Source organism: Nilaparvata lugens, chromosome 9 (genome assembly GCF_014356525.2).
Source record: "Nilaparvata lugens isolate BPH chromosome 9, ASM1435652v1, whole genome shotgun sequence".
Taxonomy (NCBI): Eukaryota; Metazoa; Arthropoda; class Insecta; order Hemiptera; family Delphacidae; genus Nilaparvata; species Nilaparvata lugens.
In genome coordinates this window covers 21657796-21685295 of record NC_052512.1, presented here as the reverse complement: position 1 = coordinate 21685295, position 27500 = coordinate 21657796, and the positions used below count along the sequence as shown (strand labels likewise).

The 27500-nt window shown below is 36.0% G+C and overlaps 1 protein-coding gene and 1 long non-coding RNA gene across 3 annotated transcripts in view; one reads left to right on the top strand and one right to left on the bottom strand.

The window, feature by feature from the left end:
* Positions 1-27500, bottom strand: part of LOC111052006 — a 469556-nt gene that overhangs the window by 45776 nt on the left and 396280 nt on the right. For both annotated transcript variants that reach the window (XM_039435624.1, XM_039435625.1), the window contains exons 30-31: positions 12451-12723; positions 11179-11353 (exon numbers count right to left, since the gene is read on the bottom strand). In XM_039435624.1, the coding sequence (XP_039291558.1) occupies positions 11179-11353; positions 12451-12723 (448 nt within the window). The remainder of the gene's footprint in view (positions 1-11178; positions 11354-12450; positions 12724-27500) is intronic.
* Positions 4797-27500, top strand: part of LOC120353078 — a 27653-nt gene continuing 4949 nt past the window's right edge. Inside the window, exon 1 of the long non-coding RNA XR_005572173.1 lies at positions 4797-5055. This is a non-coding gene — a long non-coding RNA (uncharacterized LOC120353078). The remainder of the gene's footprint in view (positions 5056-27500) is intronic.

The following is a 27500-nucleotide window of genomic DNA, read 5'->3' as shown; positions in this document are numbered from 1 at the left end:
TGATGAAACTTATTTCAATTTAATTGTCAGTCAGCTTTCGGAAGCCGAAGCGAGTGGACGTGTTTTGTGAAATTCATGTAATTATTCTAAAAGTATACCATCAAACTGTTGTGTCAGTGAAAACGGCATTGCCGAATTGTGAGTGAGTGTGTGTGTGCGTGCGCGCGCGCGTTGGCAGCAACTATGACTGTAGCCGAGTTCGGATATTGCTGCTTCGGTGAGTGCTGAATCGGTAATTCTATTGTGAGAACTGAACTATCGTAACTATGAACGGTGACGATAATACAACTATTATTACTATAACTGAAGAAAATAAACCTGTCTCCTACAAGGTTCGAACTGATAAAATTCAATCAGAATGCGAAAAATTTTTATTTAAAGCTTGGAACGAAGCTAATACAAAATTCCAGCAATCAGAAAAAATAAGTTCTGAACTTAAAATTCAACTTGAACAGCTTCAAACTAGATTATCAGCGTTAGAGTCTAAATCTAATAATGAAGAAAAAAATACGGACAATTATCAAACCGATGAAGAAGAATTGTCTACTGAAACAGAATGGATTCGTCAAAAGCAAAGAAAGAGGAAGAGAGAACAATCTGACTCACCTCCAACACAATCATCCAATGAGCAGAAAGTGAGTTCACGTAGAGAAACTGAACTAAAAGAGAATGCTGAACCAAAAAAAACTCCTAGTATCAAACAAGTTAAGAGACCTCCTCCAATAATACTCTACAACATCCAAGACTATCAAGTAGTGTATAAGATTTTGAATGAAAAAATAAAAGACTCTTATAAGATCACACTATTGAATAATGGTAGCTTAAAACTCAACGTTGAATCTGAGGATAATTATAGACTAGCTACATCATTGCTGAATGACAAAAAAATGAATTGGTCTTCGTTTGAAAACAAGCAAACGAGACCCATTAGAGTAATAGTGAAGAAGTTGCACAGCACTTGCAATCCACAGGAAATAAAAGAGGAACTTCAGGAAAAAGGATTTAAAATATTGGACGTGGTAAACATTCTTAAATGGAAAACAAAAGAACCACTCCCAATATTCATGTTAACTTTTGAAAACACAGAGAGCATAAATAGAATTTATGAAATATGTGTAATTATGGGTATGAAGGTTGAAGTAGTCCCCCTGAAAAAATCGAAATTTCTACCGCAATGTAAAAATTGTCAAACCTGGGGACACACGAAAAAATACTGCCAGAAGGAGCCTAGGTGCGTGAAATGCGCTGGTCCCCACATCACTATCAACTGTACTAAGAGTAAAGAAGTTAAGCCTAAATGCTACAATTGTGGGATGGAGCACCCTGCTAATTATAGAGGATGTGTTGTAGCACAAGAGTTGCAGGCACTTCGAAATAAGAAAAAAGCAATAAAATCTATTTCGTCAGTCAACAAAAGAAACGATCCTATTGTGCCACAGAGAGCTGTAATAAATGACAGTAGAGTTAAGGAGAACCAGAGTTATGCTGATAAGCTGAAAAATAAAGTACCTATCAACAGTAACGAAAAGTCAAGTCTTCAAGATTACAACTTGAGTAAAGATTTGGAACTGAGCATTACAACTCAACTTAAATTGATTCTTGAGAAACTAGTTGTGCAAGAAGGCCTCAATAAATCAATTTTAAGTAGGTTAGAAAAACTGGAAAATATTTCAGTTCCAGAAGTCATTCACAAGAAGCATGGAAAATAGATTCAAAATTATGACTTGGAATGCTAATGGATTACTACAGCACAAAGATGATCTATTAGCAATTCTAATTGAGCATAAAATAGATGCCTGTCTCATTTCCGAAACTCATTTCACCAAAGAATCCTACTTTAAAATTAGAGGGTACAAAACGTACCATGCCATACATCCCAACAACAGCGCTAGAGGCGGAAGTGCGGTTATTGTAAGAGAAGAGCTAAACCATCACGAGTTCAAGAAGATAGAATTGCAGGAGTTCCAGTCGATTTCAATCAAAGTCAAACTTATCGGTAGACCATCTGGTACGATCACAATTGGAGCCGTCTACTGTCCACCACGATTTAATTTGAAGAAGATAGAATATATTGATTTCCTAAGCAACTTCACAGGGAAATTTATCATAGGAGGAGACTTCAATTCAAAGAATACACAATGGGGGTCCCGACTGACCACAACTAAAGGAAAGGAGCTATTACTGGCTGTTAATGAATACCACTGCGATGTTCACTCAACAAGGAAACCAACTTACTGGCCAACAGACAAAACAAAAATTCCAGACCTGATAGATTTTTTCATCACAAAAAATATTTCACCAAACTGTGTTGAAGTTGAAGAAAAATTTGATCTCAACTCTGACCATTCGCCAATAGTTTTGACAATGCACAGTGCAGCTGTTAAAAAAGAAATGCCACCTAGACTCATCAACAGGTACACAGATTTAGAAACTTTTAAAAATATGATAGACTCTAGAATAGACTTGAACACATCTCTGCAAACTATAGATGAACTAGAAACTGAAGTCCAGGAGTTTGTAATCAATATCCAACAATGTGCCTGGGAAAATACACCACTACTTCAAAGCAGGATTTTCAAAGGTAATTGCTATCCTGCAGCGGTAAGAGAGTTGATAGAAAAAAGAAGAAGAACAAGAAGATCATGGCAATCAACAAGAAATCCAAGAATTAAAACAGAACTTAATAGAATTACTAATGAACTGAGAAAGATGATACAGGATGTAAAACAACATGATATCAATAAATACTTAGAAGAGTTAACCAATGAGTCTACTACAAATTTTTCATTATGGAGATCAACCAGGAAACTGAAGAGACCTCTTGAACAAGTTACACCGATAAGGAAGAATCAAGATTGCTGGGCAAGGAGCAATAAAGAGAAAGCCGATTTGTTTGCTGATCATCTGGAAAAGGTTTTCTCACCTCATGAGGAAACAATTATAGATGAGAATCCTCATCATCTTGGAGCAGGAGTTATCACTCCAACATCGCCAAGGGAGGTAGAATATGAGATTAAAAATTTGAGCAGAAAGAAAACGCCAGGTTTCGACTTAATAACTGGAGAGATTCTACAGGAGCTCCCAAGAAAAGCAATTGTGAAGCTATGCCATCTCTTCAACGCTTCATTCCGATTGAAATATGTGCCAAGTTTCTGGAAGGTAGCCGATGTCATCATGATACCAAAACCTGGAAAGCCACCACATGATGTAACCTCGTATAGGCCAATTTCACTACTGCCAGTAATATCAAAATTATTTGAGAAACTTCTACTGAAAAGATTAAAGCCTTATCTGGATGATAATGGATTAATACCAACCCATCAATTCGGATTTCGAGATAAACATAGTACAATAGATCAGGTGCACAGAATAACAAATATTATTGAAAATACATTGGAGGAAAAGAAGGTTTGCTCTGCAATTTTCCTTGATGTAGCACAGGCTTTCGACAAAGTATGGCATTCAGGATTGTGCTACAAAATGAACCAGTTCTTACCAACAGAATACAGTCTGATACTGAAATCATATCTTCAAGACCGTTATTTCAGGATAAAACAAGATGATGCTTTTTCATCTCTCAGAGAAATCAGGGCTGGAGTTCCTCAAGGAAGTGTACTGGGTCCCCTCTTGTACCTCCTATACACATCTGATATACCTCAACCCGAAAACGTAACAGTAGCAACATTTGCTGATGACACAGCAGTTTTATCAGTTGGTGAAACTGTTGAAGTTTCTACAGAGAAATTGCAGGTGGCAGTCAACAGAATAAATGTTTGGACAAAACACTGGCTTATAAAATTGAATGAAGCAAAATCAGTTCAAGTCAACTTTACAAACAGAAGAGTTCAATATATCCCCTTAACACTCAATGGGAATATTGTACCCTACTCCAACACTGCAAAGTATCTAGGCATGACGCTGGATGCCAAGCTTAGATGGAAGGAGCATGTGAAGAAGAAAAGAGAACAACTTGGCATAAAATTCCATAAAATGTACTGGCTACTTGGGAGGACATCAAAGTTGTCAAATTATAACAAATTGCTTCTCTACAAGCAGATTCTCAAGCCGGTGTGGACCTACGGAATTCAACTCTGGGGCTGCACCCGACCATCCAATATCGACATCATCCAGCGCTTCCAGAACAAAGTACTCAGAAGTTGTGTAGACGCTCCTTGGTACATCAGGAACTCTGATCTCCACCGCGACCTGGGAGTGGCGACAGTCATCAGTGAAATCCAAAGATTTGCAGAAAAACATGAGAAAAGACTTCATCAGCATGTGAACGTGGAAGCAATCCAGCTGCTCAACGTGCATGGAGTAAGAAGACTGCAACGCAGAAAGCCACACGAATTAGTTTAGTGCTAAAGTGTTCAATTGGAAGTGCAAAGGCAGAATACTGTATCCTTTTATGCTAAAAATAATCTTTATTTAATCCTTGACCAATATAGAAGGCTTAACCAATGGGTTTTACCTTCACAAACAATATTCTTATCAATTTATGTCAAAATAGAATAGCTTATTAGTCTTTAACTAGGTGCTATAAAAATCAAGAAAAAAAAAAAAAAAAAAAAAAAAAATTTAATTGAACAGTTGGTTTAGGGTTGATAGCTATGGTACTATTGCTGTCTGTTGAGACCAGGACTGGAAGCAGCTCCAAGCCCCCAAATAAAAGCCAATTCTTTCGTCGTGACATCTATGGAGGGGCTGTGGGAGGAAGGGTGGTAAGGACTTTGACTTTGAAGCATTGGTCAAAGCTCTTGTTGTGCTCAGAGCCATGGGTGGGGATGGGTAGGGAAGTATTATTTTTAAAGGAAGCCCTGTGATTGTTGATCCGGAGGTTTAGGGCAGTTTGGGGCAGTGGTGGTTTCACCTATATAGAAGGCAGTACAGAAGTTGCAAGGAAGGAGGTAGATGCAATTACTGGATTGATGAATTTGGTGGGTGTAGTTGGTGATAGGACTAGTGAAGGAGATGGAAGAATCAGTGATAGGACAGGTTTTATAGTGGGGGCGTTTGCAAGGTAGGGTACCAGGTGGAGTTGAGATTTCATCGGAGGTGAGTGATTTGCTTTTACTGAAAATTTTCTTGAGGTTGGGAGGCTGCTTATAAATGAGGGTGGGTGGTTGCTGGAAAAGGTGTATGGTAGAGGGATTGGAGGAGACGACATGGAACAGATCTTTAAGATCAAGTTTTATATATATATATATATATATATATATATATATATATAAATTAAAACAGGAGACAAGATATAAATAGATTGAAAACACTTTAAAACTTACATTCAAACGATAATTTTCGGAAGCTGGGCCCCCTTTGTCAATCAAACAGGAAGTGAAGTGGTGCAGATTTGAATATTCCAATGGTTGTGACCACAGAGACGTGGTAGATATGTTGTGTAGACCATAGAGCACAGACGAATGGAGGCGTACTGATCGAAGGAGTATTATGGGATTAGTTGATGGGCCATTATGGGTTACAAGCAGGAGATTTCAAATTTGAGTGGGTTATGGATAAGGACAGGTGTAGATTATAAATTGATAGAAAAGAGGAGATTTAAAATTAGAAATCCGAAATGAAGTAGAATCAAATTAGAAAATGGAATTATAGGATTGAATTGGAATGAAATTTATTTTTATGTTTATTTTAATTTTCATTTCTATTGAAAATTTATTATATATTCGATAGCTGTGGAATTTTTCATATATGATGAAATTTATTTCAATTCGATTGAAATAATAACGAGAGAATTGGCTTTTATTTGGGTGCTTGGAGTTGCTTCCATTCCTGGTCTCAACAGACAGCAATAGTACCATAACTATCAACTCTACACCAACTGTTCAATTAAATTGAAATAAATTTCATCCTATATAAAAAATTTGACAGCTATCAAATATATAATAAATTTTCAATAGAAATAAAAATTTAAATAAAAATAAATTTCATTCCAATTCAATTCTATGACTCCATTTTCTAATTTTATTCTACTTCATTTTGGATTTCTAATTTTAAATCTCCTCTTTTCTATCAATTCATAATCTACACATTTCCTTATCCATAACACTCCTTCAATGAGTATGCCTCCATTCGTCTGTGCTCTATTGTCTACACAACATCCTTACCGCATATCTGTGGTATATATATATAGATATATATATGTCTTCTAAGTTGAAGACTGTTGTGGATATAATACTGTAAATTTTAGGATAAGTTATTGGTCAAATACTCTACCTTTTGACGTACAACCGAATTCCAACTTCTCATAAGGGGGTGACTTAAAGGTTGTAACATGAATATTTTAAAGGTAAACACCCATTGTGTGACACATCACTCTAAACGACTTTTTAAAACAAGGAGGATGGCATAAAAAATGTTCTATGATACTTGTATCCAAGATGGCGGCTGATTGAAGTTTTAGTTTTTGAATAAATGATGATTGATGAAGTTTTCAATACATCAATTTTCTTATGACATTTGCAAAAGCTGCTAAAAAAAATCTGGTGTGGTGCACTCACACAACTTTCCTTGCCGTTATGAAAATTGATCACCTGACGTATGTTCCCGCGTTTAGTGTTCCCGCGCATCTCAAGTCTACTATTCAAAGATTAAAGCCAGCTGGTGACAGGGTAATAACGCTGGAGACACACGAGGTCTGCTATCTCTCCATAGTGAATCATTTAATAGAATCAACAGTTGTCAATAGTTTGCAATTGGATAATCACATTTTCTCGATTTTCGAGTTTATTTTTAATTTTAGGTGAAAATGTTACTAAACATTAATTGTAGAGATTCTCATGCTCAATCTATTCCACTCGAAATTTTTTGTTAAAAATGTATCTGAAGCTCGATAATTGAGAATCTAAAATCAAACTTTGCATAGATGGGGCGGAACTCCTGAGATTTTTACAGATATGGGCCTTGTGGCAGTTGATAGAGCTTCTCGATGACTATTTCAGGTACAACTTTAATCAAAATCGTTGGAGCCGTTTTCGAGAAAATCGCGAAAAACCCTGTTTTTGACAACATTTTCGCCATTTTAGCCGCCATCTTTCAGATTTCATTTGATTGAAATTGTTCGTGTCGGATACTTATATTGTAAGGTCTTTACGTTCCAAATTTAAAGTCATTCCGTTAATTGGGAGATGAGATATCGTGTACACAGACGCACATACACTCATACACACACACACACACACACACACAACACACACACACACACACACACACACACACACACACACACACACACCACCACACACACACACACACACCACACACACACCACACACACACACACACACCACACACACACACACACACACACACACACACACACACACCACACACACACACACACACACCACACACACACACACACACACACACACACACACACACACACACACACACCACACACACACACACACACACCACACACACACACACACACACACACACACACACACACACACACACACACACACACACACACACACACACACACACACACACACACCACACACACACACACACACACACACACACACACACACACACACACACACACACCACACACACACACACACACACACACCACACACACACACACACACACACACACACACACACACACACCACACACACACACACAACACACACACCACACACACACACACACACACACACCACACACACACACACACACACACACACACACACACACACATACAGACCAATGCCCAAAAACCACTTTTTTGGACTCAGGGGACCTTGAAACATAGAAATTTGAAAATTGGGGTACCTTAATTTTTTTCGGAAAGCAATACTTTCCTTACCTATGGTAATATGGCAAGGAAAGTAATAAATTATTATACAGAGTGAGTCATATGGGAACCCTTCAATAAGTTGGGGACTGTTGTAGATACAATACTGTAACTTCCAGGATTGGTCAAATACTCTACCTTTTGACATCATACAACTGAATTTCAACCCCTCATAAGGTGATGACTTGGGGGTTGTAAGCCGAATATTTCAAATGTAAACACTAATTTTTTGGTACATCATTTTAAAGTTAGTTTTAAAACAATAGAGATAACATGAACTAAAATGCTCTATGATACTTCTATCCAAAATGGCGGCTGATTGATGCTTTAGTTTTCAAGAAAATGAGGGGTTGGAACTCTAATATTTCAAAAGTAAACACCCATTGTGTGGTACATCATTTCAAAGGCCTTTCTAAAACAAGAAAGATGACATCAATAAAAATGCTCTTTGATAATTTTATCCAAAATGACTGCTGATTGTATTTTTTAAAGAAATTATTCATAAAGTTCAATCAGCTGCCATTTTTGATACAAGTAACATAGAGCATTTTTTCTAATGTTATCTTCCTTGATTCAAAAAGGCCTTTGAAATGATGTACCACACAATGGGTGTTTACACTTGAAATATTCCAATCACAACCCCTAAGTCACCCTCTTATGAGGAGTTGAAATTCAGTTGTACGTCAAAAAGTGGAGTATTTGAGCAATAACTTATCCTCATCCTCACAGCATTATATCTACAACAGTCTACAACTTATTAGAGGGTTCCCATACTTATGACATTCTGTATATGCATGCAATCATGGGTCATCAAGAAAGATTAGAAACATTCAAAGAATCAATAACTTTTTTACCAATTTAGCCGGGAGACATTTCTGTGTCCGGCCTGCAAAATCTGAACTTCGAATTGATAATCCAAAATCCACTCATCACCGAAAATGTTGTCAAAAACAGGGTTTTTCGCTATTTCCTCGAAAACGGCTCAAACGATTTTGATCAAATTTATACCTAAAATAGTCATTGATAAGCTGTATCAACTGCCACATGTCCCTCATCTGTAAAAATTTCTGGAGCTCCGCCTCCTCTATGCAAAGTTTGATTTCAGATTCCCAATTATCAGGCTTTAGATACAATTCGAACAAAAATTTGTTCCGTTCCAAAGTGGAAAAGATTGTGCATGAAAATCTTTACAATTGATGTCCAGTAACATTTTCACCTAAAATTGAAAATAAGTTCGAAATTTGAGAAAATGTGATTGCAAACTGTTGATTCTATTAAATCATCCACTATGAAGAGATAGCAGACCTCGTGTATCTCCAGCGTTATTGTCCTGTCCTCAGCTGGCTCAGATCTTTAAATAGTTTACTTGAGATGCGCGTGAACACTAGCGTCAGGTGATCAATTTTCATAACGGCGAGGAAAGAAGTGTGAGTGCGCCACACCAGATTTTTCATTCATAATATCGGGGCACCGAGCTTTGCTCTTTATTTTTATTTATTGATAAACAGAACACAATTATCTAGAATTATCGTGTTTATATTTCACAGCTGGCTATAAGTCATCTTATTAATTTCAGGGATACGATATTCTGATTTTCCACATAGGCTACTCACTCGCTCACTCAATTTTTTACCATCCACAGCTGTTTCAGCCAAGGATGAATTATACTTTTAATGTCGTTCAGCGAGTTCTCCCAAGGATGAGACCTAGTGCAATCTGATTTTTATATCATAAACCTACTATGTTCCAAATTTCGTGAGAATCGTTAGAGCCATTTTCGAGATCCGTTATACATGAATAACCAGATATAAAAATAATCAGATATATAAATACAGAAATTGCTTGCTTAATATAATAGGATAATAATGTCCAATTTGGCGGTGGCAATATGTAAATCACTTTCAGTTTTTAACCGCTAGATCGCAACATTCATGATTTTATCGGACATCAAATGATTTGAAATTTCAAATGTGAATAGTTTTAACATGTCTCCAATCCCTTTTGGTATTCCGAAATCTCAACTCATTACATATTTTTCACATCAAGTGCTCAAAGTTGATCAACATACGAAAATTCATGATAATTTGAAAATTTCCCCAGTCTCCCCTAATCATCCGATATTTTCCAAATGTTTATACCTGTACTATCAAGTCCATCGATTTCATTTCTTGAAAGAGAATCGAAATTTCAAAATTTTCGGGCCTCAAATGGGAGGGTGAAAGGGCAATTTTCAAAATTTTATCCCATTCCGGGCATCTACTCGATGAAAAGATACCTGTACTATCAAGTCCATCGATTTCATTTCTTGAAAGAGAATTGAAATTTCAAAATTTTCGGGCCCCAAATGGGAGGGTGAAAGGGCAATTTTATCCCATTCCGGGCATCTACTCGATGAAAAGAACCTATATACTAAGTTTCATCGAAATCTGTTGGATAGTTCTGCCATAAGCCCGTTTGAAATGAAAAAGTCCCAAAATTTGTGAAATGACAAAATACTTGCTTATGGTATCTTTGCGAATTCATATCGTAAAAACTTTGTTTTGGTCTTAAATAAAAGCGCTCAAGAAACTTAAAAAATAATGTCATTACAACATTTTAAAATTTTCACTACCTTCCGCGTAAATTGAGATGACAGCATGCGAAAATCAATGGGAAGCTGGTTACAGAATATTCCACTGAGTCATTGTCAATATTGTAGAACCGTTCCATAATTTAATAAAAATACAAATATGTTGTCAAATTCTACACTGTTGTTTCATTTGGTGAACTTGAAAATGTGACTGGTATGGTCACGAAACCTTGGTTGTGTACTAAATAAAACAACAGTGTAGAATTTGACAACATATTTGTGTTTTTATTCAATTATGGTTGTAGTCAACTTGAAAATGTGACCGGTGTGGTCACGAAACCTTGGTCGTGTACTAAATAAAACAACAGTGTAGAATTTGACAACATATTTGTGTTTATATCCAATTATGGTTACAGAATATTATAATGGCGTCTGTCTTTTCAATTTTCTGATTTGCTTAGATAATCAGGTGGGGGACGGGTGGTGGAACAATGGTTCCTATAGATAATATTAATAAAGCCAAATTTTTACTGCATATTCCATCACCACCACATGTCATACCTCAGGCCTATTATAACTATTAATTGATTGATTAGTTATCCGGAGCAATCATGAAATGGTATGAACCTTTTAAAATGTAAAAATATGGAACTCATTTCAATATATTTCAAAGAACATAGGCCCAAGTAGTATATGGCATTTCTGAATTGGGATTTCAAGATTATAGACCCCAATAATACACTGAATAATAATTATCAAATTATAACATGAAATAAGAGCTCTTACCCTATTCACACCATTTTCCCACACACATATCCGAATGTCCTGTTGCACAATTTCGAAAACAGTTTCAAACATTTCTTGATCAAATTCATGGATATTGTCACGGGTCAATTCCCGCACTGTTGGATGGTACGTGTCATTGGTCTGATACATCTGGTTCCATTCATGCACCATACACCTTAAAAACATTAAGTTGAAGAGTTAAACATCAAGTTGAAAATCAGAGTAAAGAAAATACAGTATGGTTAGCACATCTCGTAAAGCTCATTACCAGATGTCCGTTTCATGAAAATCACAAGTTACAGATATTTTTCCACTTCAATTCGATTGATTCACAACACACAGGCGTACAATAAGAAATACATAGAAGAGGAAGGAGAAGAAGAGGAAGAAGGAGGTGGAGGAGGAGAAGAGAAGAAGAGAAAAGAAGGAGAAGGAGATGGTGAAGAGGAAGGAGAAGAAGAAGAAGAAGAAGGAGTAGCAGGTGGTGGAGGAGGAGGAGAAGGAAATGGTGAAGAAGATGATGAAGAAGAAGAAGAAGAAGAAGAAGAAGAGAAGAAGAAGAAGAAGAAGAAGAAGAAGAAGAAGAAGAAGAAGAAGAAGAAGAAGAAGAGGAGGAAGGTGAAGAAGAAGAAAGAGAAGGAGAAAAAGAAGAAGGAGACAGAGAATGAGAAGAAGAAGAAGAAGAAGAAGAAGAAGAAAAATAGAAAGAAGTATGATGTGTAAAAGAAGCAAAAAAAGAAAAAGGAGGAATAAGATAGAACAAAGAAGAATAATGCTCAACTCCGGAAATCGAAGTGAAAACAAAACTGATGACTGGTCTGTGAAAAACGGGTGAGAAACGAGTGAAAGAAAGAGAGCGAATGAGTGCGGGATTGAACTGAAATTGTGTTAGGTAGCTTTCCCTGAGGACAGGAGAGGAAGAAAGAGAGGGTGAAGGAGAAGGAGTAGGAGAAGGAGGAGAAGAAGGAGAAGGAGAAGGAGAAGAAAAACGAGAATAAAAAGAAGAAGGAGAAGGAGAGGGAAAAGGAGAAAGAGATAAGAAGGAAGAGTAGAAGGATACAGTGGAGGTGGATGAGAAAGAGAAAGATAAGGGGAAGGACAAGGAGAAAGAGAAGGAAAAGGTGAAGGAGAAGGAAATGGTGAAGGGGAAGGAGAAGGAGATGGTGAAGAGGAAGGAGAAGAAGAAGAAGGAGTAGCAGGTGGTGGAGGAGGAGGAGAAGGAAATGGTGAAGAAGATGATGAAGAAGAAGAAGAAGTAGTAGAGTTACTCACTTGAGTTGAGCCCCTTTGGTGGATGCATCACTGAAAAGGTCCCGCTGCCACTGAGTGCCCAAGTGGAGTATTCGCGAACCGCCGCCTTCTTTCTTTTCAACTGAAGCCACCGACCAGACGCCATTGAAGCCCGCTCTGTGTATTCTCCTCCCTTTGGTTTCGGCCAAGCTTTGGCGGATTGAGGCTTGCTCCCTGACGGCCAATGCTGCCAGAGCTCCTAGCGACCAGTACTTGCCACCACCAGCCAACTCTCTGTATCCGAATTGTGGCTCACTGTAAACCATATCAATCAATCAATTATTTTAACACAATATACATGAGATGAATCAAAATACATAACATCACAATCAAAAAATGGATTTCCAATTGACCGAAGGGAGTGAGGTCTCAAGCTCAAGGTACATGCACACTATGCCGAATGGGGTCGATCGACACTGTTCAACAAGTGTGGACATGTCGCCCGGCTTTGTCGAATCATGCCGGCCCAAACCGAATCAAAAGATGCATTTTCGTTTGTGTGTAAATGATTCTTGACGTCCTCTATCGACCTAGGTAGGTCTCACTGCTAGATTCCGCGGCCCATATTCTAAAGTGCAGCCTGCTAGGGAATTTTCTGACACATGAATTTCTTCGATCTATGCCCTACGTTGATGTCCAACTCAGCATCTGTGTGCGACTTCCTAGGTTCAGCTCCTAGTTCCAGAGACTTCTCACTACACGAAAGTCAGACTTCTTTCATAATCATTCTTGCCGACATTAGTTTGTTGGCTGGTCCTCCAGAGAACTCTAAATAATATCATTCATTAGTTGGCAATTTCAAGCTCTCCCAAGTAGCTACTAAGTAACTTATTGGTGCCCTTTTCCTCAGAAGGCGCCAATAACAAGCATTGTTGACATTCATATTGTCCAAATTCCAAGTGTGCTAAAACAGCCAATCAGATAACGTTTTATTATTCAAGAATAAAACATTTCTATTAGTATCAACATATTGTCATTTGAAAGTATAACAAAGTATAAACTCAACCTCTCCCGACTCATGGAGGATGGTCAGTGAGTGAACACGTGTGCAGTTCGGCTCCGTTGGAAAGTTATTTTGTAGGGTTATCTTGTTAAAATCGATTCGAACTTTACATTAGTGCATTAAGTTTTTCCCTGTCAAGACACAACGCAACTGGCCGACGAAATTCTACAGAGGATAAACAAGGAAGTAAACCAAGCTGTCGCAGAGGCTTTCTCCTTCTTCCAATCCGAATTGGATCGATTGCAGGGTGAGAACAATGAACTTCGGCAGAGGATGGCAGCAATTGAGAAGGAGACGGAATTAAAAATCGACGATCTTGAACAATATGGTCGCCGTACCTGCCTGCGATTGTTTGGAATTCCAGAGACCAAGGGGGAGTCCACCGACCAGATTGTTCAGCGAGTCTGCAAGGAGAAGCTGAACGTGGAATTGAAGATCGACGACATTCATCGTTTGCATCGAGTGGGACCAATCCAGCAGCCAGGTCAGGACACGGGCAGAGCAGCCGGCAAGGAGCCTCATCGTCCCATCATTGTGAGGTTCGACGGCTACCGGACGAGGCAGAGGGTGTTCGCAGCCAAGCGGATGCTCAAGAACACTGGCATCACCGTGAGGGAGGACTTGACGAAACACCGACTGGCACTCTTGAACGCAGCGGCAAACAAGTACGGGATAAGAAACACGTGGACAGTCGATGGCCGCATCAAGTACGCCGTCGGAGAGGGACCTGGACGACGCATCTACACCGCCGAGCGTCTTGCCGACCTCCAGCAGTAAACACTTCACGGTGTTGGCACGTCATATCTTCCTACTAAAGGTGAGCTCTCATTATTTCAATTGTGCCTCTTCATGTAATCATCACTCTTCTCTCTTTTCATTTTTTCAGTCTTCTATTTTTTGTTGGACAATTGCCCTATAGATACCATTCTTACCAAATTAATTTTTGCTATTTGAACATATATAATACTGTTTTCATGGAAAAAATATAACTGGATTCTATGTTTACGAATCTTTAAATCAATTTTTGCTTTTTTGAACATATATAATACTGTTTTCATGGAAAAAATATAACCGGAATAAAGCTATATCAATTTAGTTATAGCAATTATTCATTTATTATACTGAAACGTTTTTACTGATTGAATCATCCAATACTCAATCAGGAAACTAGTATTCCATTAGACATAACCGAATAGTGTTTCCAGCTAATCCAATGTGTCACTTTTTATCTAACGATAGCATAGTACAAAAATAGAACCTTTTCCACTGCTGATAAAATTATGAAAATTGCTCCGAAACCCAAGTTCACTTTAATAATACATTTATAACCTCTTTCGAATTGCTGAGTTCATAACGCTTCTTCCTCATCTCAGTTCATTGTCAATCCATAATCTATCAATCCATTTCTGTTTATCAACAAAGCCTGAATCCAGTCTCCACATGTATATTACTAGTGTGTATAGTAAACTTACAGCAGGATTCAAGTTGACTTTTCGTGAAATAGACAACAATAACAGAAATAACAGTCATCGTAATAATGACGGTAAACTTATGATTGGCACTTCTATTGTGATTTTCACCATAGTCACATTCCAACCTTCTATTCGCGTATTCTATTTATATATTCGTTATTCTGTTTTCTTATATGCAGTATTACCTGTCTGTAACTTCTATTATTTCTTCTCTTCCTACCTCTTCTCATTCTGACCTCCCTCCAAATTAGCTCAATTCATGCTCAAAACTAGTTATACTGTATATTTTTAATAATATAGACATGCTTACTACTTCATTTCTATACCAGATCATTAACACTGTACTCTATGCTATCTGTATCAATCCCTTCGCTCTCTCTTACTCACTCCCTCTCTCACTCCTTCGGTTTTTCTCATCCCTCCAATTTCATTTTCTTATTATCTACCTCATTTTATGCACCGGATATTTACTACTTTCTTCTAATATCTCTCTCTTCATCCACCTTTTTAGACAATAATCTTACATAATCTATGTGTATTCTCACACAGCTTAGTCCTCTCTTCACATTCTTCTCTATAACAACCGTCAACTGCAATTTGAAATCAATCTACTGATTCATATTCCTCGTTCTTATTTTCCATCTCTCTGTACACTCTCTTTTAATTGTCTATCCTCTCAATGACTTTCATATACTTTCTGTACTTTTTCTGCTGTGTTTCTGCTGGAGTTTTCTTCCTGTTTTCAGACCTGGTTCCTGTGACTTCTCGCACGCGCTCTCTCTTGCCGCCGCCCTGGCTCTCTCTCGCTCCCCCACCTGCTCGCTCCCATCAGCATCTACCACTGCAAACTGCCCACCACATTGGATTATCTGCTGGACTCTGATAAGTTTCATAATAGTGCACTGTAGATTAATTTGGACTTGAATTTCTATTTTTCCAACGGACGCCGAACTATCTGATGCATTCATGACTATTCTTGTATTTGAGATTTTCTTAGTTTTAAGCCTTCCTAGTTTTAGTGCTACCTTACCCTTTAATTCGTCTGTCATGCTCTGCTATTTAGTTGAATCTATGTCTTTCTGTGTCTCGAATGATGCCTTTCAGTGACAACCCAGCTCGCTCGCCCTCTCCTCATTTTTACTTGAACAATAATAATGGTAACAATATTCAGGACACAGGCATAATATTATCTAACAAACTTCACCCTCTTAAGAAACTTTTCAAAGCCGCTCATCTTAATGTTCAATCCCTCAGCTGCCACATCGATGAACTGAGAGCAATTTTCCGATTTCAAGACTTCAATGTAATAGGTATTTCAGAATCATTTCTCAAGCCCAGTATTCATTCTAGCCAAGTTGCATTGCCCGGATATAATCTTTTCCGAAATGATAGGCTTAATAGGGCTTGTGGAGGGGTTGCAGTCTTTGTGAAAGATTATAGAAAAACAAAAATATTAATCTCATCAGAGCAGGAGTATTCTGCCAGACCTGAATTCATGTTACTTGAATTATCTTTATCTAGCTCTAATAAACTACTTGTTGGTATCTGCTATCGCTCACCAAAAATTGGCCACTTCAGTGACTTCGAAAATGCCTTACATTCTTTCATGCCTCATTATAATCGAATACTAGTTATGGAAGATATGAATACTGACCTAAATATGACACATCATAACTTTGACTACTTTCAACTGACCACAATATTCCAATGCCTTAATATGACTATCTTACCACTCGATCCAACTCATCATACTAATGACTCTGACACATTCATTGACTTACTAATAGTTAGTGATCCAAATGAGGTTGTTGAAACTGGTCAAATCTCTGTGCCTGCCATTTCAGGACATGACTTGATCTACTGTGTACTCTCTCATGAGACACCTAAACCCGCTCAGAAATTTATTACTTACAGAGACTTCAAACACATTGACGAAGACGCTTTTTTGACTGACGTAGCTCAAACCCCCTGGAATCAGATTGAAGCCTTACCCACTGTTAATGCAATGGTTGAAACTTTTGAAAATTGGACACTCAATCTGTATGATAAACATGCACCCTATGTGACAAGGAGGATAAACAGAAAACGACGTGTACCATGGATGACTCCTGAAATACTCAAAATGATGGGACAAAGAGACAAAGCTCACAGAAAATTTAAAAAGACATTTGACTTGGACAGTTTAATTGAGTATTGCAGTTTGAGAAATAAAGTAAAACAACAGCTACGGAATTCGAAGACTAGGTACTTGAACTCATTCATGAAAAAATATTTAGTTGATAGAGATTTTTATAGTGTACAAGAATTCCTTTCAAACCTAAACTAGGTTGAACTACTTAGTGTTAGAATTATTATGTAATAACATGACTTGTCTTATACTACATGACTGGAGTCTTTAGGACGTAATCTGAAAAAAAAAGTTGAAGATTTCACACCAATTAGTATTTTACCCGCTCTGTCCAAGATACTTGAAAAAATTGTTCATTCACAAGTTGTAGAGTTTCTCGAAGCAAATAGGAAACTACATAATTTTCAATCTGGATTCAGAAAATCTTTTTCTACTGAAACCGCTCTCTTGCGTGTCACTGATGATATTAGGTTAGCTATGGATCAAAGAAAGTGTACTGTCTGTTTGACTTCTCAAGAGCATTCGACACTGTAGATCATGAAATTCTGTTGAACAAACTAGCTATTCTTGGGTTTAGTTATCAAACCCTTGCATGGTTCAAATCCTATATCTCAGGTAGAAAACAATGTGTCTCTGTTGAAAATAATAGGTCTAATTGATTAAAAGTTAACCATGGCGTCCCTCAAGTTCCTATCTTAGGCCCCCTACTCTTCACTCTTTATGCAAATGACCTACCCTCTGTCATCAAATTTTCTAGTTTCCATACTTATGCTGATGACCTTCAAATTTATGCAAGCTGCCCAATCACTAAAATTAATGAAACAGTAAATAAAATGAATCACGATATAATTTCAATAGTAGAATGGACAAAGATAAACGGACTAAAACTCAACCCTATAAAAACTCAGCCCATAATAATTGGATATTCAAGACTAGTAAACAACATCGATTTAAACTCACTTTACAAAATTAATGTTGATGGTGTCGAAGTAGCTTACTGTGATTCAGTTAAAAACCTTGGAATTATTATGAACAAAAATCTTGACTGGTCTAATCAAATTAATAAGACTTGTAAATTTATATTCTCTGCCATGCATTCATTGAAGAAGATGCAAGATATTCTTCCTAGAAAAATTAGATTGTTACTAGTCAAATCACTCATATTCCCACATCTTATGTATTGTAATTCTGTGCTCAATGATATGCAAGTAACCTCAAACGATAAACTTCAGCGATGTCAAAACAATTATTGCCTTAGGTTTGTTTACTCTCTCCAACGCCATGAACGAATCACTCAAGCCCATATCGACAGTTCAACTTTAAAGTTACCTGATGAGAGAATGCTTCGTATAATCAAGCTTGTTAGGGACATTTCAAGATATGGTGAACCAATCTATTTCAAAAACGATTTCAAATTTGTCTCTGAAGGTAGGAGAATTGATGCTTCCCACACTAGAACAGGTGAAAATACTCTAAGAATTCCAAATCATCGAACAACTATTTATACAAAATCCTTCCTTGTTAGCGGTTGTCGTGCATGGAATGCACTCCCAAATCAAATTAGGTCCATAGAGAGTCGAGCGGGCTTCACCCGTACATTGAGACATTATCTTTTAGAAAAAATGGCTGAAACTGTCCAACCCTAAAGCAGCATGACATTCAATTAAACCTTCCTCAATCCCTATCCTTATCCTTTATAATTATTTTCCTCCACTCAAAAATGATAGGTTTTCTCTTTTTATTTAATTCATGTAAACTTAGCATAAAAAATGTGCATAAGTTTAGCATAAGCTTAGTGCATAAATTTAGCATAAGATTGTTTCTTATTCAAACTCTTCCTCTAGTGGATCTTAGCAACCTCATTCTATATTCATGACCCTCTCTTTTGTATTATAATTTCCCCTTCATAATTCGTTAATTAGAATTATTATTATTTCTTCATGAACTCTCATAATCATATTATCTTGTTATTTACATAAACTAATCTCTTTTGTACAATAATTTCCCTTTGTTATTAACATTATTTTTGGATTTAAATCAACAAATCTCTTTTCTAATAATAACTTTCACTCCCTCTTTATTCCAATTATTATATCATATCGATTTTCTAATTATTGGGAATTAACTTTTTTTTTATTTTTATCCTTATTATTATTTACTTTTCTCTGTTAATTGATTTAACTCTGAATGATTTATCGTTTCTATGATTTGGTGTTTACTTATTGATATTTTTAGTCTTAATTTTTTTTTCGCTTAGACATAATATTTCGTTTGAATTTTTAACTTTTTTTTTATGGTTAAGTGCTGAAGGGGAGGGTATCCTTGATACCCTCTCTGAGAATGAACTTCTTAAGGTCCAAACTTCACCGTTTCATGTGAAAACATTACAGTAGTACCTTAACTTTTGCATTTTTCTTGCTCAATATTATTGCAGAACTCATTAGTTTATTATGATTCACCATGTCATTTTAACGTTATTGGTATTTATTTTCAATGCTAGAACGTAAGTTGAATTATGTTTTGTTAAACACATGAATAAAGGAATCTGAATCTGAATCTGAATCTATATAATAAAAGAAAGTAGGGTTGTGTTTGTTTGCATCAAAACATGTTAACTTGTGGATTGAATACCAGAAAAATGGTAATGATTTAGATCTCCAAATTTTGCACATAGATTCTAAAAATATCAAAATCATGCACCTCGAAGCCAAAATTTCAATTTTCTTTTTGGATTTTTTAGAATCAATGTTCAAATTACATTCAAGGGACATGCCATTTTTACACAGAATGTCTTACATTGTTGGAAGTTATAACAATTGTTCAAGGCTTTATGTTTTGAACGCAGCCGTGGTCTAGAGGTGGACTAGAGAACTCGGTTACGGCGTGAGTGTTCCTTGGTTCAAATACCAAATTTTGGTCAACCATCTTGGAACCGCCATTTTAAATTCAACTTCATTTTTCTTAAATCGGAAGGTAGTCATTTGATACATGATTTTGATACAGAATTTCAAGAGAAAATGAATGGTGAAAACTGCACATCGATTTCTCAAACCGTTCAATGTTTATTCTCATTCAAAGATACTGATAAATCATCCATCTATACTATAATAATGGAGAGAACTGGAGGGTACGCACCTAGGTGCCACCCCAACTACTTGACACCCCGACTACTTGACAACCCGACTACTTGACACCCCGACTACTTGACACCCCGACTACTTCACCTCGACTACTTGACACCCCGACTACTTCACCCCGACTACTTGACACCCCGACTACTTGACACCCCGACTACTTGACACCCCAACTACTTGTCCCCTTTTAAAACCGGTTTTAGGGGACAAGTAGACGTGAGCCATACCCGTCTATTTGTATCCTTTCTGAGGAGGTGACAACTAGTCAGGGGGACACCCTGTCGTGATGGTGCGAGGTGTCAAGTTGTCGTTCACGGTCGGGACTAGTTGACACCTCCGGTCCAGTAGGTGTCAAGTAGTCGGGGGACAACTTGATGGCAGTGGCATATTTTTACTAGGGTACAAGTAGTCGTCTACGGTCACGACAACCTATCCCCTCGACTCCATTCCACAAGAAATCACCATTCCGGCTGGCTCTTCATGGTCATGCAACCATGGTGCAATCAAGAATAAGTATAGAAACAGACTGGATGTTGAAAGAGCCTCAAAATATTTGTCTAGCATTAGTGACAAGTTATTTGTAATCTTGAGTAATCAATAAACTTTAAACCGGTTTCATCTTTATATGAAACATCTTCAAACGCTACTCTTTTTAATAATCATACTCATGAAACTCATAATACTTGAAGAGGTATGCATCTTCAAGCTGGGTTTACACCAAAGTTATTAACATAATGTTAATAACTTAATTTTTATAGATTCTATTAAATTGAACAGATGTTGACAAACACACATCTTCGTCATGTGTATGATAAGTTATGTTCAATCTAATATAAGGATTGAGTTATTAACATTTTGTTAATAACTTTAGTCTAATCGCAGCTTTAAGGTCTTTGGTTTCAATATTTTGTTTTGCAGTCATGGTATTATTATGCGTGCCCATTAGTATCAATATTCTCACCTTCCAAAAACCTAATTTAATAGGTTAAAAATAAACAAATAAACTAAATAATGCTGGAGAAATTATAACATTTTTGGCTGTAAAAAATTAATTTTTATCAGATAGAAAGATTATCACGGAACTGGATGAATTATATCATATGGAATACAAATTCAAACGTGAACTGAGTTTGTTAACATTTAAAACAAGTGACATCAGGTACTTGTGGATGAGAATACAGCGTTAGGTCTACTGTTCACAGAACTACTAGTATGTTTATATTAACTAGTAGTTCTGTGAATAGTAGACCTTACGCAGTTTTCTCAGCCAAAAGTATCTTGTGACACCTGTTCTAGTTGCAGCGGGACCAGTCTTCCTCTAAAATATCTGTCATTATGTTTCACAGTTTATCCTGAACTCCCTAAATTTTAGAGATGGTAAAGATGATGAACGTTTTCATTACATCATTCAACTAATTGAATCTTCACTTTTCTTCTAATAGATGTGCATTAGAGTTCTGTTTATTTTTTGAGTTGATTAACAGAGTAGCAAAACAGAACCAGATTTTCAACTTACTTTAAATAAGGATTTTTGATTTGAGTACGATCCACACTGTCAGCTACCATCGTTTGGTTTCTTCATCGTTTTTTCTGTCATCGTTTTTTATTAACTTTGTAGATGAAATATATGCTTAGGCTGGATATTATTTCATATGATAAAAGTCTATTGGAAAAATAACCATAGACATTGAACTGTACCTCAAAGTTATTGATTATCATTGTTTCAATGTTTGATATTGAAAACTAAAAACTAATTTTTTCCAGAATAATAACTTACCGGTAACTATTTGTAATGTTTACAAACACAGTTGATTCCTTATCCATCCTTAAAAACTATTATTTGTTTTCTCCAAGATCAAAAAACAACTAATTTGAAATGTTAAACTCAGTTCACGTTAGAATTTGTATTCCATATTAGCCCAGTCAATAAAGGTTTTTTCGATCCGAAAATTGAATAAAAGCTGAATCTCTCACCATCGATTAAACCCTCCCAGAGGGTCATTCTCCCTAAAGTCCCTAGAAATCCCCCTGGAGCTTTCACCCCTAGCCACACTCAAAGTTGAAAAATGCAGGTAATCACGGAAAATCAATTATCTCTGTAACCATTGATCGGAAAGAGTTCTATTATATGTCATTCGATTCTCTAAATAATGGACTACAATATCATTTCCCTTCATCCTTTCAATAAAATGAACAGTTTTCTTGATAGAATAATATAAATCTAAAAATCTAGGGGGGTTGCGATTTTATTTTTTTGTTTTCTCCGATTAGCTTCGAAGCAAATGATTTAAAAGAAAAATGAGCCCAATAATTAATGTAGCCACTTCCATTGCGAATCCACTGATGTATATTGTTTCGTATTTGCTATTTAATTTGACGCCGTGGAAGGGGAAACAGCCGACGCGGTACAACGCGGCTGACTCTCTTCTCCTTAGTAAACAGTAAACAGGAAATCAATTATCTCTGTAAACATTAATCGGGGAAAAATCTTTCATATGTCATTCGATTCTTTACATTATTGACTACAATATCAGTCGTATTCATTATCTTAATAAAACAAACAGTTACCTTGATAAAATTATATTTATGATAAAATTTAGGGGTTTTTCAATTTGATTTTTTTGTTTTCTCCGATTAAATTTGAAGCAAATGATTTTAAAGAAAAATGATCCAAATCATTAATGTTGGCAAATTATTAATTTTTCATTGCAAATCCATTGATGTATATTGTTATGTATTTGCGATTCAATTTGACGCTGTGGAAGGGGAAGCAGCCGATACGGTTGACTCCCTTCACCATAGTAAACAGTAATAGTACTGCTATCTACATTGCATTGTATTTACAATTTGGCGCATGAAACAATCAATTTTGTCTATTGTTTTGACATGTTCTGAATCTAGATTTCCACTTTTCAATTCTCTACAGAATATTATAATTTTCTTGATTTAACTACGCTGATAATAAAAATCAGGCTTTCGTTGTATGCTCACAGAATTTATTAATTTGAAGTGTGCCTACTCAATACGAGTCAGACGTATCACAATTTGATAACTCCAGTTTTAGATATTGATGTTCTTCAATGAAGTTTGTAGATTATGACGTGTACGACTTCTTCATTTTATCCTTATTTTGAGAAAATGAAGATTCAAAATTTCTTTTCATAGCTTTTTTTGTGTTTCTTCTTGTTTGATTACTCTTTATAATTCGAACATTTGATAATGGAATGAATATCATCGGTTCGGGTGAACAGAGAAAATGAAAGGGTAGGTATTTAATAAAATTGAAGAAAAGATTTTAGAAAATAAAAGTAAAAGTTATTTGAAACAAATAACAAAATTTCTAGTAATATTGCAACTTTTTACTTTCCTTGCCCTATTACCGGTACCATAGGTAAGGAAAGTATTGCTTTCCAAAAAAATCTAAGGTACCCTAATTTCATGTTTTCTATACGTTTCATTACTTTCCTTGCCCTAGGACCCTTAGGTCCTAGGTAAGGAATACCATAGACTGTAAGGAAAGTATTGCTGTATGTGTGTGTGTGTGTGTGTGTGTGTGTGTGTGTGTGTGTGTGTGTGTGTGTGTGGTGTGTGTGTGTGTGTGTGTGTGTGTGTGTGTGTGTGTGTGTGTGTGTGTGTGTGTGTGTGTGTGTGTGTGTGTGTGTGTGTGTGTGTGTGTGTGTCTGTGTACACGATATCTCGTCTCCCAATTAACGGAATGACTTGAAATATTGAAACTCAAGGTCCTTACACTATAAGGATCCGACAAGAACAATTTCCATCAAATGCAATTCAAGATGACAGCTAAAATGGCGAAAATGTTGTAAAAAAAGGGGTTTTTCGCTATTTCCTCGAAAACAGCTCAAACGATTTTGATCAAATTTATACCTAAAATAGTCATTGATAAGCTGTATCAACTGCCACATGTCCCTCATCTGTAAAAATTTCAGGAGCTCCGCCTCATCTATGCAAAGTTTGATTTTAGATTCCCAATTATCAGGCTTTAGATACAATTTGAACAAAAATTTGTTCCGTCCCAAAGTGGAAAAGATTGTTCATGAAAATCTTTACAATTGATGTCCAGTAACATTTTCACCTAAAATTGAAAATAAGTTCGAAATTCGAGAAAATGTGATTGCAAACTGTTGATTCTATTAAATCATCCACTATGAAGAGATAGCAGACCTCGTGTGTCTCCAGCGTTAATGTTCTGTCTTCAGCTGGCTCAGATCTTTAAATAGTGGACTTGAGATGTGTACACGATAACTCCATTCCTAATTAACCGATTGACTTGAAATCTTAAACTTAAGGTCCTCATACCATGAGGATCCGACAATAAGAAATCCAATAAAATTCAATTCAAAATGGCGGATAATGACTTAAAAACCATTTTTCACGGTTTTCTCGAAAACGGCTTTAACGATTTTCTTCAAATTTATACCCTGAATAGCTATTTATAAGCCCTATCAACTGACCTGAGTCTCATTTCTGGGAAAATTGCAGGAGCTCCGTAATATTCTTGAGAAGAATGAATTTTGTTAAATTTCTATCACGATTTTCTCAAAAATGACTTGACCGATTTTTTTAAAATTCTTACCCTGTATAGTTATTCATCAGCTCTATTAACTGGCATGAGTCTCTTCCCTGAGAAACTAACAGGGGGTGCACCCCATCCCTGAGAAATTTACTTTGTAACCTCCTTCTCGTGCGTGAGGTAGGTAGAGCAGTTTATTCAAAAGAACATATGTCAATATTTTATTTGTAGAACAGCTTTTTTGACAACTTCTAAAAAATCCTCAAATTTCATATTCCAAACAAAGGAAAAAATGTACTCTGTAAACAATAACAATAGTATAATCATAGTTCTAATTATTTAGCCGCCAATCGGCATAATTTTATTTCCCGAAATTATCCTCTTTTAAGAATGAGGCTTATAGATTGATGAGCAAGGAACGTTGTGTGAGTGTACCACACCAGATTTTTTTATTCCAATTGGTACGAGTTTCAAGGCTCTCAAAATGACTTCTTCCCAATCACAAGCAGAAACTCCAATGATTATCATAATAGTAATTCAATGACAATTGTTCGTATTGTTCATTGTTCGACGTAAGATAAGCTACATCCTTAAAGAGGCATCAACTTATTTAGGACTATTATGTTCATGAATGAAAGCGAGACTGTGATAAGAGATCAGTCAAACTGAAATATAAACATTATATACAATGCATATCTCTGATCAACTCAAATAAAAAATTATAGTATCAAGCCGAAATTAATTGAGCAACTGAATTTCAAAGTGACTATCCACTGTTCAATTTGCACTGTGATTTCCTTTTACTTCCAAATGGATTAGATTGCTTGACTCTCCAATGTAACAATTATTGTAAAAAAACAAATGGAATGTGAACGACATCTAAATAGCATTTAAATTTGAATTTTCAGATCATGAAATTCATAACAAACTAATTCTTGAGAGAATAGTGATGAATTACAAACAGTGCATGTAATATAGATACAAGTGATACAACGAAAAACAACATCGATTAATTTGATACTGGGCTTATCAAATTTATATTACCGTACCTTCAAAGTTTGTAAAATGTAAAACTAACATTTTCAATTTTCTCTACTGGAGCAAAACATCGATAGGAAATGAAGAAGAGCCCATCATAACCACTAATACTTGTACTAAAATTCACTTGAACTAACTCACTTCTACCCTTCAACGATCACAATGAACTAGAATGCTGTGAAAACTATAATATTGATAATCAGATAGCGTACATTTTTCAAATATCTCCACCTAACTAACTAAATCTGTGAATGCCCTGTCATAAGAAATCATGTTCAATAGATTTAATTTGAATGCTTCAACATATAAATAAAAATTGGTCTATTCTTTTGGTGCCCGAAGCAAAACCAATATTATCGGTTTATTAACGGAATATTATTAATCAACATCAAGAATAGCTTCTGCCAATAATAATAATAATAATAATAACCTTGTAATTCCAGTATGATTCGGCTCATGCTTTACTTCCATTATTATAAAGTTCTCATTGAGAGCCTTGTATAATGAATGACAAGATGAGTGGAGTTGAGGCATTGTAGAGTCATAATAGAATATGATGAATCATCTTTCAATTCATCCAATACGGTAGGCTACTTTGTACTTGGTTCATGATTCTTTACGAATTTTCCATCTCCGATGGACTGTACATTTAGTTTTCAATAAATTGAATATTCAATTTTTCATCCTACTTGTTCAACTTGTGATTCCGAGAGAAGAATGTAAAACACTTTCATGATTTTCATACTTCGTATAAAAGCTTACTCTTCCTAAATTTGTATGTTTGCATGGCTTTCATCTTAAGAATATACTGAATTTTCATATTGGACTGTTTAGATATGTAGATTCAACTATAAGAATGGAAGATAAGCTACTTTTACAGAGAGAATCATTGAGAGTTTCAACTCAACAAGCCCAATGTATAAGTTTCATGCCTCAGCCGTCATATATATATATTTTGACTCAACTGTTGGTATATTATCAACTTGGCTTGAAGAATATTAACTGTGGTAAACAGCAAACACTACACGCTATTATTATTCAGGAAATTGCCACTGTTAACACTATTGTAATCTATCATTTATCTCTGTTTTTGACATTCATAACTTATGATGAATTGTAACATAGTTTAATGATCATACACACATATATAAATATTTATCATAATATATCATGTAATAGTATGAATATCTTATCGGCTGCAAACAATATCTTTGTCTGTCATAGAATGCATGATTAAGCACATATATAACGACAAAATGATGAGTTAACTATCACAATTCAATCAAAACATGGACATCAATAATGATGACTGTATTGTGATAGTGGCATTATATAATAATTAATTCACGTAGAAAATATTGATTTCCTGAACCACCAATGACAGCTGAATAGTAATCAACTTGGTTGAATCTCGAAAATTATAATATTTAGAATTTAGAGAATTGAAAAGTGAAAATTTAGTTTCAGCGCATGTCAAAACAATAGACGAAATTTACTGTTTCGAGCGCCATAGTGTAAGATGCAACTTAGAAAGTAGTGGGCCTACTAGGTATATTACTGTTTACTATGATGAAGAGACAAGAGAGTAAGCCATGTTGTACCGCGTCGGCTGTTTCCCCTTCCAAGGCGTCGAATCAAATCGCAAATACGTAACAATATACATCATTAGATTCGCAATGGAAGTGGCTACATTAATTATTGAGCTCATTTTTCTTTCAAATCACTT